The sequence below is a fragment of the Stenella coeruleoalba genome, assembly GCF_951394435.1.
Source record: "Stenella coeruleoalba genome assembly, chromosome: 5".
Taxonomy (NCBI): Eukaryota; Metazoa; Chordata; class Mammalia; order Artiodactyla; family Delphinidae; genus Stenella; species Stenella coeruleoalba.
The window spans coordinates 79,341,614-79,356,289 of record NC_137150.1 but is presented as its reverse complement, the minus strand read 5'-3'; the positions used below and the strand labels follow the sequence as shown (position 1 = coordinate 79,356,289).

The 14,676-nt window shown below is 45.3% G+C and overlaps 1 protein-coding gene across 5 annotated transcripts; it reads left to right on the top strand.

Annotated features, from left to right (window-relative positions):
- The first annotated feature begins 4,928 nt into the window (after positions 1–4,928).
- On the top strand, positions 4,929–14,676 carry ADPRH (ADP-ribosylarginine hydrolase). Of its 5 annotated transcripts, XM_079922435.1 has the most exons (6): positions 4,929–5,002; positions 5,092–5,482; positions 7,127–7,160; positions 8,236–8,561; positions 10,291–10,651; positions 12,017–14,676. In XM_079922435.1, exons 3-6 carry the CDS (start codon positions 7,129–7,131, stop codon positions 12,417–12,419), a joined length of 1,122 nt encoding a protein of 373 aa, XP_079778561.1. In that variant the 5' UTR covers positions 4,929–5,002; positions 5,092–5,482; positions 7,127–7,128; the 3' UTR covers positions 12,420–14,676. The 5 variants fall into 5 exon arrangements, with proteins under 5 accessions (XP_079778561.1, XP_079778564.1, XP_079778562.1 ...); XM_079922438.1 differs by lacking the exon at positions 7,127–7,160; XM_079922436.1 differs by lacking the exon at positions 4,929–5,002 and having other exon boundaries at positions 5,066–5,482.

The following is a 14,676-nucleotide window of genomic DNA, read 5'->3' as shown; positions in this document are numbered from 1 at the left end:
ACAGAGATGATTTTGGTGCTTTCATAATGGGACAGTGCAGCTGTCATGAAATCAAACCTGAATAAATGAAAGCTGAAGAGACAAGTGAACAGCCCATTGAAGATTGAACAGTAGGGTATTTACTGCTTAAACACACTAAACTATTTAACCACCCCTTAGACACAGTAACCACCTTCCTTTACTCTCCTCCTTCTTTCTTCTTCCCCTTCCTCCTCCCCTTCTCCTCCCTCTCCTTCTCTTTCTTCTTTCTTGCATATTTTCCTGAAAAGTGAAATAGATAGCTGCCCTTTGTTTCTTAGTGACAAAGTAATCTAGGGGAAAAACAATCTTTAACAAAAGGTTATGGTCTCCATATTTCAAAAAAAGGGGGTGGGGACTAGTCTAATTCCATGCATAAAATTAAAGAGAATTTGCATGGCTTTAGTGGAAAGGGGGAATTTATCTCTCATCAACTCTTCCCAGAAAGGGCAACATTTAAAATATACCTTGCACAGACACATTTAGCTGCTATTTGAATACGAGAAGAAATCTGGCCATTTGCAGCCCAATTTATACAAGGACTGTCCCATGAAGAGCAGAATTTGATGGAGTGAAGGGCCTTAACAGCACCCTCACACTGACTGCCTCCCGATCCTGGAACTGATTTTGCTGGTGTCCACAGGGGGAGGTTGAGGGACTCTCCAGTGGCTGTCACTACTAGGAAACCTGCCTAAACCGCCTTCCTCTGTGAAGTCTTGGTTTCACTCTCACTCTTTTTAGTTTCCCCACCCCAAACTTCAGTTCTCTCCAAAGAGCAGTTTTAGGAATGAATGACAGAGACCAAGGATGAGGGAACTGACACCTCATCAGAGGGAGGAGGAGAGGGCTAAAATCTGAGAGCACCTAAATGTCCCCTGACTAGGTTTTTCTTTACCCATAGTCCCAAGGATTCTTCTAGAAACAAAAATGAGAGTGGATTCAGGTAGGTTAGCCTAGGCTGACCCTGATGGAGGGGTTGTGGAGCAGAGGCTGGGGGTGGGGGGAGGGGTGGGGAGGGGTGAAGTAGGGGAGGGGTGGGGAGGGTGGGGAGGGAGGGGTAGGGGGTAGGGGGTAGGGGGTAGGGGGCGGGTGGGCACAGGCAGGGAACTTTAGCAAGGCTCCCCAGGTTTCTAGTTTATGGAGTAGTTCCTTTCCGTTTCCTGGAAGCTGTATTTTCACCCACCGAGAGCCAGTCTTGCGGGCAGTGAAGTTCCTTTACGATGAGCCTGTGGCCAGGAGCACCAAAGGTCCATTGCAAAGCGGGGAAGGGGAGTGCTGACCAGCTGAGCTTCCCTCCCTGTGGGAAATCCCAGCAGGACTGGGAGAAGCAGAGCAGTGGAGGCCATCTGGTAGAAAATGTACCAAAGAAGGTTTTAAAATCTACCTGGGTCTCCAGATCAAAGGCTGGGAAAAAACAACTTACAGAAGCAAGCTAGAGCACTCGGGGACACGGGGGAAGAGGGGCAGGCAGGAACATGGACTTCCCCCAGTTCTCTTTCTGTTCTGCTTAGGATAGAAGCCACTGCCAGCTTTTAAAACACCAATTTGTATCCACTTATCTCTCCACTCAGTGTTCCCATCCACCCTCTGCCATATTTGATTACTGCCTGTTTATTAGAATTACAGCACATATCTTAGACCTTTCTTTAAATGCTGCTTTTACACTGTCATAAAGCAGAGGCCTCTTTTGGAAGGAGCATGAAATATTTTAAAAATCAGATTCAGGAGGTTCAGAGCGTTAATGAACTCAGGGTTTAGTCTATCGTATCATTTCAAAGCTTGTGTAAATGGCAGTACAGAGAATGGAAGAAGTCCTGGACTGAGAGTTCAGAGACAGTGGACTCCAGGCCTCCTTCCCTCTGCTTGTGTGACCCTAAGGAACTCTCTTCACTTCACTGGGGCTCAGTTTCCTCACTATATGGTAACAGGTTGTGCAAATATTCCTTCTGACGCTAACGTGTTGTGATTTAAACTTTGCTCTTATGTACATATGGATTCTATTTTTAAAAAGTACTTTGGGACTAGTGTCCAGAGAGCCTGTTGATAAGCTGATCTTCAAGTTCTTTCCTAGCCTTCTTTAAAATCCTTCAAGCGGATACCTGATTTCCATCGTGCAAAGCTGGTGCTCAATCTTACGGAAGATGTGTTTGGAAATGATTCAGTAAGACGGAAAGGAGAAAGCTTAAGACCGTGACCGCTCTCATAACCCGGTGACAGGCCCAACTGGAAAATAACTCACGCCTCAGGACTGAGGTGGCACCGAGCAACCGTGCATCACTGGGGAGGAAACGTCAACCTAAACTTGAGTCTTTGCTTTTACTTTTACTATTTTTTAAAAATCTTTGCTTCTCTTGTGCCCTAGCTGCTCTGGTTATTTCTGGGCTTCTGGAAATTTTAGTTTGTCTTTTAATTGTTCTTTAAAAATTAGCCCAGACCTAATTTTCTCTAGATGCCTCTGTGAACGCTGTAAGCTGATAATGTCTCTCTCATATTTGCCCACCTTGCACCTTCACATTCTCCTTTGTCACAGTGCTCGTGGCCTAATGTCATTACACCCTATGAAGTCTCCTCTATTTGTGTGATTCTTGCCCTACCTCAGTAGCTGCATGGAGTGCCTAGCAAAGTGTCTAGCACATTTTATATGCCGTATTAGTCAGGGTTCTCCGGAGAAACAGGACCAATACATATATGGAAAGAGGGAAAGATTGATTTTAAAGAATTAGCTCATGAGATTGTGGAGGTTGGCAAGTCCAAAATCTGCAGGCTAGGCCAGCAGGCTGCAGACGCAGGTTAAGGGTTGAAGTAGCAGCTCCATCTGAAGACAGTCTGCTGGTAGAATTTCTTCTTCCTTGGGTGAGAGCCGTCTCTTTTCTATTAAGGCCTTCAACTGAATAGGTTAAGTGCCACTTACATGGAAGATAATCAGCTGGCTCCACGTCTACTGATTTTAATGTTAATCTCAGCTTAAAAATATCTTCACAGAAACATCTAGAAAATGTTTGACCAAATATCTGGGTACTATTTCCTAGCCAAGTTGATACATAAAATTAACCACCACAGATGCTCACTAAGTCTTCTGAAGTGAGTTCATGATACAGCATATGTATGTGAACAGCCGCTTTGGGCTTCCTATTTCTCCTGGACCAGCTTTCTTCTAAAAAGCCTCTACTTCATTTTTTTCCCACTTTAAATCATTTTAACAGGTGTGTATTGTGGTCCTATTCTGTGGTCTGTTTTTCCTTTGAAACGTTTTGTTATTTTGTGTTTGCTGCAGAGTTCAAGGGGCCCTGTCTATTAACCATTTCCTGTTAGCTCTTTTTTTTTTTTAATTTTAGCTCTCATGACTTAATGAGGCATGGTGGCATGGTATTTACACATTCAGGCCCACGAAGTGGCAAAGATTTGTTTAATCTCCTGTTTTTCAGTTATCTATGCTTCTGTTTTCCTTCTGTTGAACTAGCCTTGGCCATGGTATGGGTTGGAGAGAAACTGAACATCAGAGCCTCATATTTCTTGGTATCAACGTGAAAGGGAGTTTACCCTAGAGGCATTACCTTATCTGAACATTTGGATTCAATTATAGTAATGATACTGTCACAAATGACACAGAGAAATGCTTACAATGTGAAGCTCAGTGGTTAAAAAAAAAGGATATAAAATTGTATATACAAAATGATCCAATTTTTTTTAATGTGCATAAAATATTGTAAGTATTTAAAATCTGAGTGGTGGAATGTGGTTTTTTTCCTGTGCTTTCTAAAATTTCTTTCTACATGTAAAAGAAAAATTCTTAATGTGAAAAATTTCCCCTTCTCTCTCTCCCTACTCCCAGCAAAGCCTCCTGAGAGGTAATTATAATCATTACTAACAATGTGACATGTATTCTTTCAGTCATTTTACACACACACACACAGCTCTTTTTTCTTCCATAAATAGACCATGTATATTACTCACTCGAAAACTTGACTTTTTTACTTAACAAAATGTCTCCAAGCTCTTTCCTTGTGAGCCTGATTATTTACCCAAAGTCTACTGATTTAAATGTCTACCTTTTTGGAAAGGTAATTAAAATAATTCATAATTATGAATAATTTATTCATAATTATGCCCTAATTTAGGAGAAGGAAACTCACTCTCCACTCTAAACAGAGATTGAGGTTATTTCCAATTTTCTGCTATGAGAAACAATTCTGCAAAGAAATCCAGAAACATTTATCTTTGTGAACACATAAGAGTTTTTATTTATTTAGTTAGTTAGTTAGTTTTGGCTGCGTTGGGTCTTTGTTGCTGCACGTGGGCTTTTCTCTAGTTGCGGCGAGCAGGGGCTACTCTTTGTTGTGGTGCGCGGGCTTCTTACTGTGGTGGCTTCTCTTGTGAAGCACGGACTCTAGGCGCGTGGGCTTCAGTAGTTGCGGCACGCGGGCTCAGTAGTTGTGGCTCACGGGTGTAGTTGCTCCCTGGCGTGTGGGATCTTCCCGGACCAGGGCTCCAAGCCGTGTCCCCTGCATGGGCAGGTGGATTCTTAAGCACTGCACCACCAGGGAAGTCCCTGAGAGATGTGTTTTTAAGAGAGATTTCTAAAAGTGTTCTCAACTTTTCTACTGGAAGTATGCATTATTTTTTTATCATAAAAAAGGAACATTTTATTAAAAAACAAACAAATCAACAGGCTAAGATGAGATCACTCAGCTGGGTGCAGTCCATGAGAGCAGGTCTGTGCCAGGACCTAGCATCCACCTGGTACACAGTAGGTGTTTAATGCCTGTAGCGAGAAAGATAAGCACAGCAAATCAAAATTCTTGAGAAGTATATAGAATACTTGCATATGGTGATTCTAGTATTTTTCAGATGATATTTATTCAGACAAAAAATACTCTTAGTTTTTCTTTGCTTTTCTTTGCTATCAGGATGAAAAAATTCTATTCTGCAACCAAACAAATGACAAGAGTTAAAATTAATTAAATTCTAACAACCAACCTAAGAGGTAGGTACTATTATTGTCCCATTTTATGCGTGAGGGGCCCAGACCGTGACAAAGGCCGCGCACACACTAAACACCCTTTTCCGAGTCAGGGGCCACACGCTGTTCACTGCCCAGAGGAGCTGGACTGGAGGAAAGGCCGAGGCGTCAACCCGGGGTCACACGTGAGTCTCCAACAGTCTCTCAAAAGCGTGTGGGGGCGGGGGAAGCGGAGCAGTGCCAATTCGCGGCTCCTGGTGCTCCCCGGCGCCCTCCGGAGCTGAGGGCGCCGGTGACGGGGGTCCCGCCACCCGGCTCGGGCGCAGAAGGCTCCGCGCCTCGCCCGAGCCGAAAGCTGCGCCCGGCACTCGTCCAGCTACGTTGAACCTGGGCGTGGTCCGCGGGCGCCGCGGCAGGGTCCGCCCTGGGCCTCCTCGCACCCAGACTTCCCCGCGCCCGGCCCCGCCCTGAGCCCGCGCGCCGTGCCCGCCTCGTGGCCACCAGGTACCCGTCCCCGCTGTCGGCTCCCACACCCGCGCTCCTAGCCTGCCGGCGACCAGTGCCGCCCGCCCCTCCTCCCCACCCTCCTCGCCCGCGTCCCCCGCGCGCTCCTCCCCCGCGGTGCCCCGGGGGCCACCCCCCACCCCTTGTCGGGCCTGGACCTGTTCCCCACTCGCCTGCTCCCCACCCCCCCCCCCAAAAATAGCAGAGGACTGCCGGGAAGCAGCTGCCCAGATCTCAGTTGTGGATTTATAGTTCGGGAATGAGCCTATAAACTGGAAAAGTTAGAGGAGTTTAGAGAATATCAGCGTTCTGAGAGCGGGAGGCCAGAGCAGTACGGTGTCAAAGCTAAAGGAAATTTCCCCACAGAACGAGGTGGTCATCGCCCCTAGCCTCACTCAAAACTCATAAAAACACATTTCGGGTGGAGCCAGAGGAATTACAGAAAAGAAGCTGAGGACTTTGGAAGAGGGTATAGAGGGTTAAAGACTGATCTTCAGAAGCCAACTAAGCTTGGACTCTGAAGCACTCAGCGCAGAGACAGAAGCCCAGGCTGCCTCGCTCGCTCCCCTCCTGCCCCGCAATCCAATTTACCATGGGAAGGTTGAGATCCAGGATGGGTGGCTTGTCCACAATCACACACCTGATTCTGGGCAGAGCCAGGACTATCAGCCCAGAACGCCAGTTCCTAAGCATCATTTATAAACAATAAAATATGTAAGTAGGGCTTCCCTGGTGGCGCAGTGGTTGAGAGTCCACCTGCCGATGCAGGGGACACGGGTTCGTGCTCCGGTCCGGGAAGATCCCACGTGCCGCGGAGCGGCTGGGCCCGTGAGCCATGGCCGCTGAGCCTGCGCGTCTGGAGCCTGTGCTCCGCGAGGGGAGAGGCCACAGCAGTGAGAGGCCCGAGTACAGCAAAAAATAAATAAATAAAATAAAATGTAAGTAATGTTTTACAAATAACCTTTGGGAACCAGTTAACTCAGCGTGATCAGTAACTCAGTAATGGTCTGCTCAGTCTGTCATCATTTTTCTCAGGTGCTTGCCAGTCTGTATTTCCTGGCCCACAGCAGTGCAGCTGGAGGAGGACTCTTGGAAGCCCAATGACTTGAACTTAACCCTGAGTAAATAGATTTTAGGGAAGAGGAGGAGAGGAAGGCATCTTGGATGGGGAAAGAACTTGAGCTGAGGGAGGATGAGCTGGCCCACCAGCGTTTGCAAGTGTTCTCCTGGTCAGGGCAAGTAGAGTGGCTGATAGAGTGGGAGCAGACAGTGGAGGGCTTTGGAGGTGAACGCTGCAGGCTATAGGGCACAATGGGGAACTGGAAACGCACCAACAGGGAAACCAGCACTTTACTGGGGATTAGATTCATGGAGAGAGTGTTCGCTGAGACCCCAGGACTCTAGAACTCAATCATTTAGAAGGAAAACAAAATTTAAATATTGCTGTTGAAAGGAAGGTTGTGGGAGAAAGTACAGTCTTCTAGTTCAATTAATAGAAAAATCATTTTCCCTGGTTGTGTATGAATAATAAAAATACTGCTTACTATGTGCAAAGCACTGTTCTAGGTGCTTTATAAAAATTAATTCACTTATTCCTCATAACAAACCCACGAGGTTGTTGCTGTTTTTGCCACCACTTTACAGGTATGGAGGGTGAAGCACAAAGAGGTTGCTCAAGGTAAGTAGGTCTGTGCTGAGTCAAGGGCCCAGAATCAGAAGATTTGGGTCCCAGTGCCTCCATTTATTGCTTCTGTGAATTTACCCTCTCTGACCATGCTTTCTGGGGTTTTTTTTTGTAATTTTATTAATTTTTTTATACAGCAGGTTCTTATTAGTCATCAGTTTTATACACATCAGTGTATACATGTCAATCCCAATCGCCCAATTCATCACACCACCACCACCACCCCCCCGCTGCTTTCCCCACTTGGTGTCCATGCGTTTGTTCTCTACATCTGTGTCTCTATTTCTGCCCTGCAAACTGGTTCATCTGTACCATTTTTCTAGGTTCCACATATATGCGTTAATATACGATATTTGTTTTTCTCTTTCTGACTTACTTCACTCTGTATGACAGTCTCTAGATCCATCCATCTCTCAACAAATGACCCAATTTCTTTCACTTTTATGGCTGAGTAATATTCCATTGTGTATATGTACCACATCTTCTTTATCCATTTGTCTGTCGATGGGCATTTAGGTTGCTTCCATGACCTGGCTGTTGTAAATAGTGCTGCAATATCTGTGAAGTGCATACTGTAATCCAGGCCTACTTATGAGGCAGGATGTGTGGGTGCTTTGCAAACAGTGCATTGTGATACCAATGGAAAGTGTTAATATTTAAGTAAAGGAGGGATGCATTCCAAGGCCAAATTCAAACCAAAAAGAGAAAATGACAAGCTTGGTTTGACTTGCAGAATTTAATGGGCTTGCCACCCAAGGAGAGGCAAAGATGGAATCGTAGTTAAATTGTGGGCTTTGGAGTCAGATGGATCTAAGTTGGAATGCCAGCCCTGCCATTAATTAGCTCTGTGACCTAAGTCACATAACATTTCTGATACTGCGTGGCTGATTTACTCATCTGTAAAATGGGCCTATTCCACTCCCCATAGAGCAGTTGTGAGGATTAAATGAGATATCCTTAATACTGTGCCTGCAAGGTGTGAGTGCTCAGTAAAATGTAGATAGGGCTACTATTTTTTCTGATTTTTTTTTTTTCTCCCCATCCTCTGTGTGTCTTTATATTCCCCCAGAGACAGCCTCACCATGAGCGGGGAATTGATCAAGAAGTATGTGGCAGCCATGGTGCTGAGTGCAGCTGGAGATGCCTTGGGGTACTTCAACGGGAAGTGGGAGTTCCTCCGGAATGGGGAAAAGATTCACAGGCAGCTGGCCCAGCTTGGCGGTTTGGATGCCATAGATGTGGAGCGGTGGAGAGTCAGTGATGACACGGTGATGCATCTGGCCACGGCAGACGCTCTCCTGGAAGCTGGCAAAGTCTCGGACTTGGCTCACCTGTATTCCATCCTTGCTAAGCATTACCAAAACTGCATGGGAGACATGAATGGCCGGGCACCAGGTGAGAGCAGCCAGTGGAGGTCCTGGGCAAGTGGAGAATAAACAGGCCCAAGGAAATCATTAAAAATATTGAATGAGATTTAAATTTCAAGGAGACATTAGTTTTTATAGTTGTTTCAGAAATAGAAACAACCTGAATGTTCTGTAATTTATTTAATTATGGTGACACATCTGCAGACATTTAAAGTATGCAGATAACTATTTACCAATATGGAAAGATATTGTATATTAAGTAAAAAAAATTAGGTTACAAAACACTATCTTATGAACCCATTTTCTTTCTTTTTTTTTTTTAAACATCTTTATTGGAGTATAATTGCTTTACAATGGTGTGTTAGTTTCTGCTTTATAACAAAGTGAATCAGCTATACATATACATATATCCTCATATCTCTTCCCTCTTGCGTCTCCCTCCCTCCCACCCTCCCTATCCCACCCCTCTAGGTGGTCACAAAGCACCAACTGATCTCCCTGTGCTATGTGGCTGCTTCCCACTAGCTATCTATTTTACATTTGGTAGTGTATATATGTCCCTGCCACTCTCTCACTTTGTCCCAGCTTACCCTTCCCCCTCCCCATGTCCTCAAGTCCATTCTCTAGTAAGTCTGCGTCTTTATTCCCATCCTGCCCCTAGGTTCTTCATAACCTTTTTTTTTTTTTAGATTCCATATATATGTGTTAGCATACGGTATTTGTTTTTCTCTTTCTGACTTCATTTTGTATGACAGACTCTGGGTCCATCCATCTCACTATAAATAACTCAATTTCATTTCTGAACCCATTTTCATTAAAAGTATATATGTAAAAAAAAAGTATATATGTATATCTCTGTTGGGAGAGGTCTGGAAGAATATACACAAAGATGTTAATCATTGTATGTGGGTGATAGGGGTATTTATAGTTTCTTATTTTCGTTTTACTTACTTATAGCTTCTGAGTTTTCTTTAATAAAGAAAATTTTTTTTCTTTTTAAAGAAGACTGGAAAAGGTCATGTAGAGACCCCTTTTCTGGTTCCAGGTTGCTCACAAGTGGTTCCTGCTCACTTTGGGAACTTTTTACAGCCACTTGGGCCACCAGCTGATGTGAATCGCCTTTCCCCCAGCTCCTCCTGTATTAGTTAGCTTGACCTGCTGTAACAAAATAACCTCAGACCGGCTGGCTTAAACAACGGACATTTATTTTCTCACTGTTTTGGAAGCCAGAAGCCTGAGATCAAGGTGTTGGTTTCATTTCTTCTGGAGACCTTTCTCTTTGGCTTGCAGACAGTTTCCTTCTAGCTGTGCCCTCTCAAAGCACACATTCCTGGTGTCTCTTTGTGTCTCCAAATTTCCTCTGCTTATTAGGACACTGATCAGACTGAATTAGGGCCCACCCTAACATTCTCACTTTAACTTCATCATCTCTGCCCTATCTCCAAATACAGTCACATTCCGAAGTACTAGGGGTTAGGGCTTCAACATATGAATTTTGGGGAATACAATTCAGCCAATAACACCTCCTGATGAAAAGCTCCCCGCTCCATAAACCTAGGGGCGTCTAGTATAAGTACTCTGGTGTAAGTAAGGCACAATGTTGCTCTGGGATTTGGGGTTTGGAGTTTGGGGACATTCATCATCATACTTTTTCGCTTTCCCTTTCCATCAAGGAAAGCTGGAGATGGGGCTTGGTTCTCTCATCCTGCGGGGGCTTCGCTTTGGGGTACACTGACCCCATACCGGACTCTCCCCAGGGGGCGCCTCAATGCAGAACGCCATGCTGCTGGAGCCAGACAAAGCTGATGGCTGGAGGATTCCCTTTAACAGCCATGAGGGTGGCTGCGGGGCTGCTGTGCGGGCCATGTGCATCGGTCTCCGGTTCCCTCACCACAGCCAGCTGGACACCCTGATCCAGGTGAGCGTCGAGAGTGGCCGGATGACCCACCACCATCCCACAGGCTTCCTGGGAGCCCTCGTGTCTGCTCTTTTTACAGCCTATGCTGTGAACGGCAAGCCTCCCCAGCAGTGGGGAAAAGGACTGATGGAGGTGCTACCGGAAGCTAAAAAGTACATTGTCCAATCAGGCTACTTCGTGGAGCAGAATCTTCAACACTGGTAAGTTTGTAGCTGCACGCTCCTGCTAGAAGGTTGTTGAACCTGTGTGTGCACATGCGTGCATGTGTATGCCTAAAGCTCATAGATCATAGCAACCATCCTGGTTCTCACCATCCAGTTCTGTCGTCCACCGCATCCAGCTGCCTCCCCACCCACCTGCTAAGGATTTCAAGTACAGTCCCAGTGGTGGTGGCCACCAGGTCGCCAAGTGAAGACCTCAGGGAGTAAGGCAGCTACACTGCTTCCCTCATGCGTAGAGATCCTGTTCTCTATAGTTTTTGTGGCTGTTCTTTTTTTTTTTCTGGCCACACCACGTGGCATGCAGAATCTCAGTTCCCTGACCAGGGATTGAACCCATGCCCCCTGCAGTGGAAGCACAGAGTCTTAACCACTGGACCACCAGGGAAGTCCCTATGGCTATTCTTTACTGAGATGAACTTCCCTGCTTATTTCCTGGAACTTGTTTTTTCAGTGTTGTCTTGACACTCAATACTGTGAAATCCTTGGCTAAAATTATCTAGAGATAGGTTTTTCCACCAGCTAATTAATAAGTGGTAAGGCCACATCTTCCCCTTTTCTTGAATTCATTTCACGTTGCCTTTCTTAGAATAAAAAGGTCCAGGGCTTCCCTGGTGGTGCAGTGGTTGAGAGTCTGCCTGCTGATGCAGGGGACACGGGTTCCTGCCGCGGTCCAGGAAGATCCCACATGCCGTGGAGCGGCTGGGCCCGTGAGCCATGGCCGCTGAGCCTGTGCGTCCGGAGCCTGTGCTCCACGATGGGAGAGACCACAACAGTGAGTGGCCCGCTTACTGAGGCTTTCTAATGAAATCACCCACGGTCATGATGTTCCAAAGTTCTCTCTTAAAAAAAATAGTAACCGTATAAGGAGATGATGTGTTAATTAGGTTGATGGTAGTGATCATTTCATTATGTATATGTATATCAAATCATCATGTCATACAGCCTTGAATATGTACAATTTTTGTTAAGAAAATAATATAAAGTAAATAATAAAATAAAATATATAATGACAGGCTAAATACATAAAGTTCACCCTTGAAAGTTGACACTTGCCATGATTCTCAACTCAGGAAAAACAAACCTTTATTTCTCACCTTTAACTTGCTGTATATCTTCTTTATGTAGCAACAGGTATCAATGCCTTATTGACATCATTCCTTAGCAAAAATTTATTGAATGAATGTCACTTAGAGCTCATTTTGATTTTTTTATATCATATGATTTTAGTACCAGAAGTTGAAGTCATCTTGGAGCTTTCCCTGCTCACACATCTATCTGGTACCTTTCCTAATGGCTTTTGACTTTATTTTTTCAATTGACTGTAGATTTTTTTCCTTCCTACAGGTCTTACTTCCAAGACCAATGGAAAAAGTACCTAAAACTCAGAGGGATTTGGGATGGCAGATCAGCCCCTACCTTCCCCAAGCCTTTTGATGTGAAGGAGAGGGATCAGTTCTACACCTCCGTGAGCTACTCTGGCTGGGGCGGCAGCAGTGGACATGATGCCCCCATGATTGCCTACGATGCCATCCTGGCTGCAGGAGACTCCTGGGAGGAGCTTGCCCACCGAGCCTTTTTCCACGGTGGAGACAGTGATTCTACAGCTGCCATTGCTGGCTGTTGGTGGGGAGCGATGTATGGTCTTAAAGGAGTGAGTCCCTTCAACTATGAGAAGCTAGAATACAGAAACCGGCTGGAAGAGATAGCTAGGGCTTTGTATTCTCTTAGGTCAAAGGAAGATACGTAACTCCCCTTTAGGGAGAAGTGACATTCATTTCTGGTGGTTTCTCCTCTTGTGTAGTCCCTTTTCTGCTCAGTTTCACTTTTTTCAAAGTCAAGAGTCTTAACCTTGTACTCAGGGAATTTTGAGATAACAGTCCCTTGGGTACCTGAAGGTCAGTCTTTCCAAACTTATTCTGTCCTCGCCGCCCACCCCAAATCTACCCCTCTTCCTATCCTGAAGAGTCTTTATCTCAGTTGATGGCATCAGCGTCTCCCAAATTAGAAATCTCATAGCCTCATATTGAGTCTTCATTTTTACCATCTGATCTTTCGCTAAGTTTTTTTCTGTTTGTTTTAGGGTGGGTTCCCCAAAGTGGACTCTGAGACAAGGATTTGAGTGCAAGTAGTTTATTTGGGGGGTGATTCCAGGAAGCACTGTTAGGAGAATGGGGAAGTGAGACTGGGAAGGTGGGGGAGCCAGGACAAGGTGCGTTAATGAGCATGTTACCAATGTGGGCAGTTGGGAATCGGTCCGTCTGGGTCCTCTGCGTAAGGCACTCAGAGTTGTCCCACCGACTTCTATCTGATGTTGGTGGAGGACCACTCCCAGGCGTGCTAACTCCCTGGTGCTTCCTGGCCTGCCTCTTGCGCTAGCCAAACACGAGTGTCCTCAGGTAAAGTCTCAGAGATGTTTGCAGTGGCAAGCTGTATGGCGCATGGGAACAGTGTAGGGGTATATGTGGGGTCCCAATAGCATCTGCTGGTTGGTTCTACCTCCTAAATATCCTTCAAATCTGTTATTCTTTTACCTTTTTGCACCAAGTATGTTTCAGCTGGATTTCTGCAATCCAAGCTACTCAAGTCTGAGGAGAGGCTGCTCCTAGCTGCGCCCTCTCATTTCCTGGGCATGGCAGTTGACATGGTGCCAGTTTGTTGTTGCCTATTTGCTTGCCTTTATTCTCCTCTAGACAGAACCTAGCCTGGTGCCTGGGCACACAGGAGATACTTAATCAGTGTATATTAAATGAATGTTGTTTATTAGCCTCCTATCTGGTGCCTCAAATTGCAGTACTGCCTTCCTCTTCGCCCTCCAGAGTGATCTTTACAAAGAGCAAATTGATCATGCTGCACTTCTAATCATGTACAATGCATACTCACCCCCTTTCTTCATTCCTCGGTGCTCTTCCCTCTCCTCTTCCCCTTTCGAGCCCCAGCTCAGGTAGCATCTCCTAGATGAAACCTGCTCTGACCGTTCAGGCTCCTCACTACACCCACAGCCTTCTGTCTCTAGCCCTCTCACCACACTGATCCTGTTGTGTGGTGACTGTGTGTCTTCTGGGGACGATCTCAGGCTACTTGTGAGGGCTTGTGTCTTATTCTTTTTGTGGCCTCCCCGTCTGGCCCATTAGAGAGATTCAGTATTTACTTTGGAAGTTCATCAATTTGTGTTGATGTGAACGCTTTCAACACTCAGTGTCTCATCTGTTTCGGATGCCCTCTGCTTCATGATTGTCAGGAGTGACCTGTGCCGGCCTGAGAGAGATAGAGGTGTGATGCTTTAACCAGGCCTGTGTGCTGACTTAAATGAGAAAAAGCTCTCAACTCTGTATTTGAAGCAGGACTCCAGCAAAGGCATGAGGTTTATTATTCTTTTATACGTAAAGAGAGAAGAAAATTCCAAAGCTCTTTTTCTGGTTCAAAAAACTCTGATGTGAGCCGGGATGAAGTGAGAGAATGGCGTGGACATATATACACTACCAAACGTAAGGTAGATAGCTAGTGGGAAGCAGCCGCATAGCACAGGGAGATCAGCTCTGTGCTTTGTGACCGCCTGGAGGGGTGGGATAAGGAAGGTGGGAGGGAGGGAGACGCAAGAGGGAAGAGATATAGGAACATATGTATATGTATAACTGATTCATTTTGTTATAAAGCAGAAACTAACACACCATTGTAAAGCAATTATACCCCGATAAAGATGTTAAAAAAAAAAGCTCTGATGTGTATTTATATATTTCAGAAAACAGACGTGTTTTAAATATTACAACTAGGACAGCAGATTCTTCAGCAGGACAATCAGAATTGCAGACTTTAGGGGTGGGGATTTACAATTTACAGAATATGGTAATAACCTCTTAGATTCAGGTGTCTTAAATTCAGGTGTAAAAGAAGACTTCTTTGTAGAAATATTTTGAGGATAGTTTCAGAATAATAGATAGCAGTCAGTACATACATTTTTACACAAGATTCTTTTTTTTTTTTTTTTTTTTGCGGTATGCGGGCCT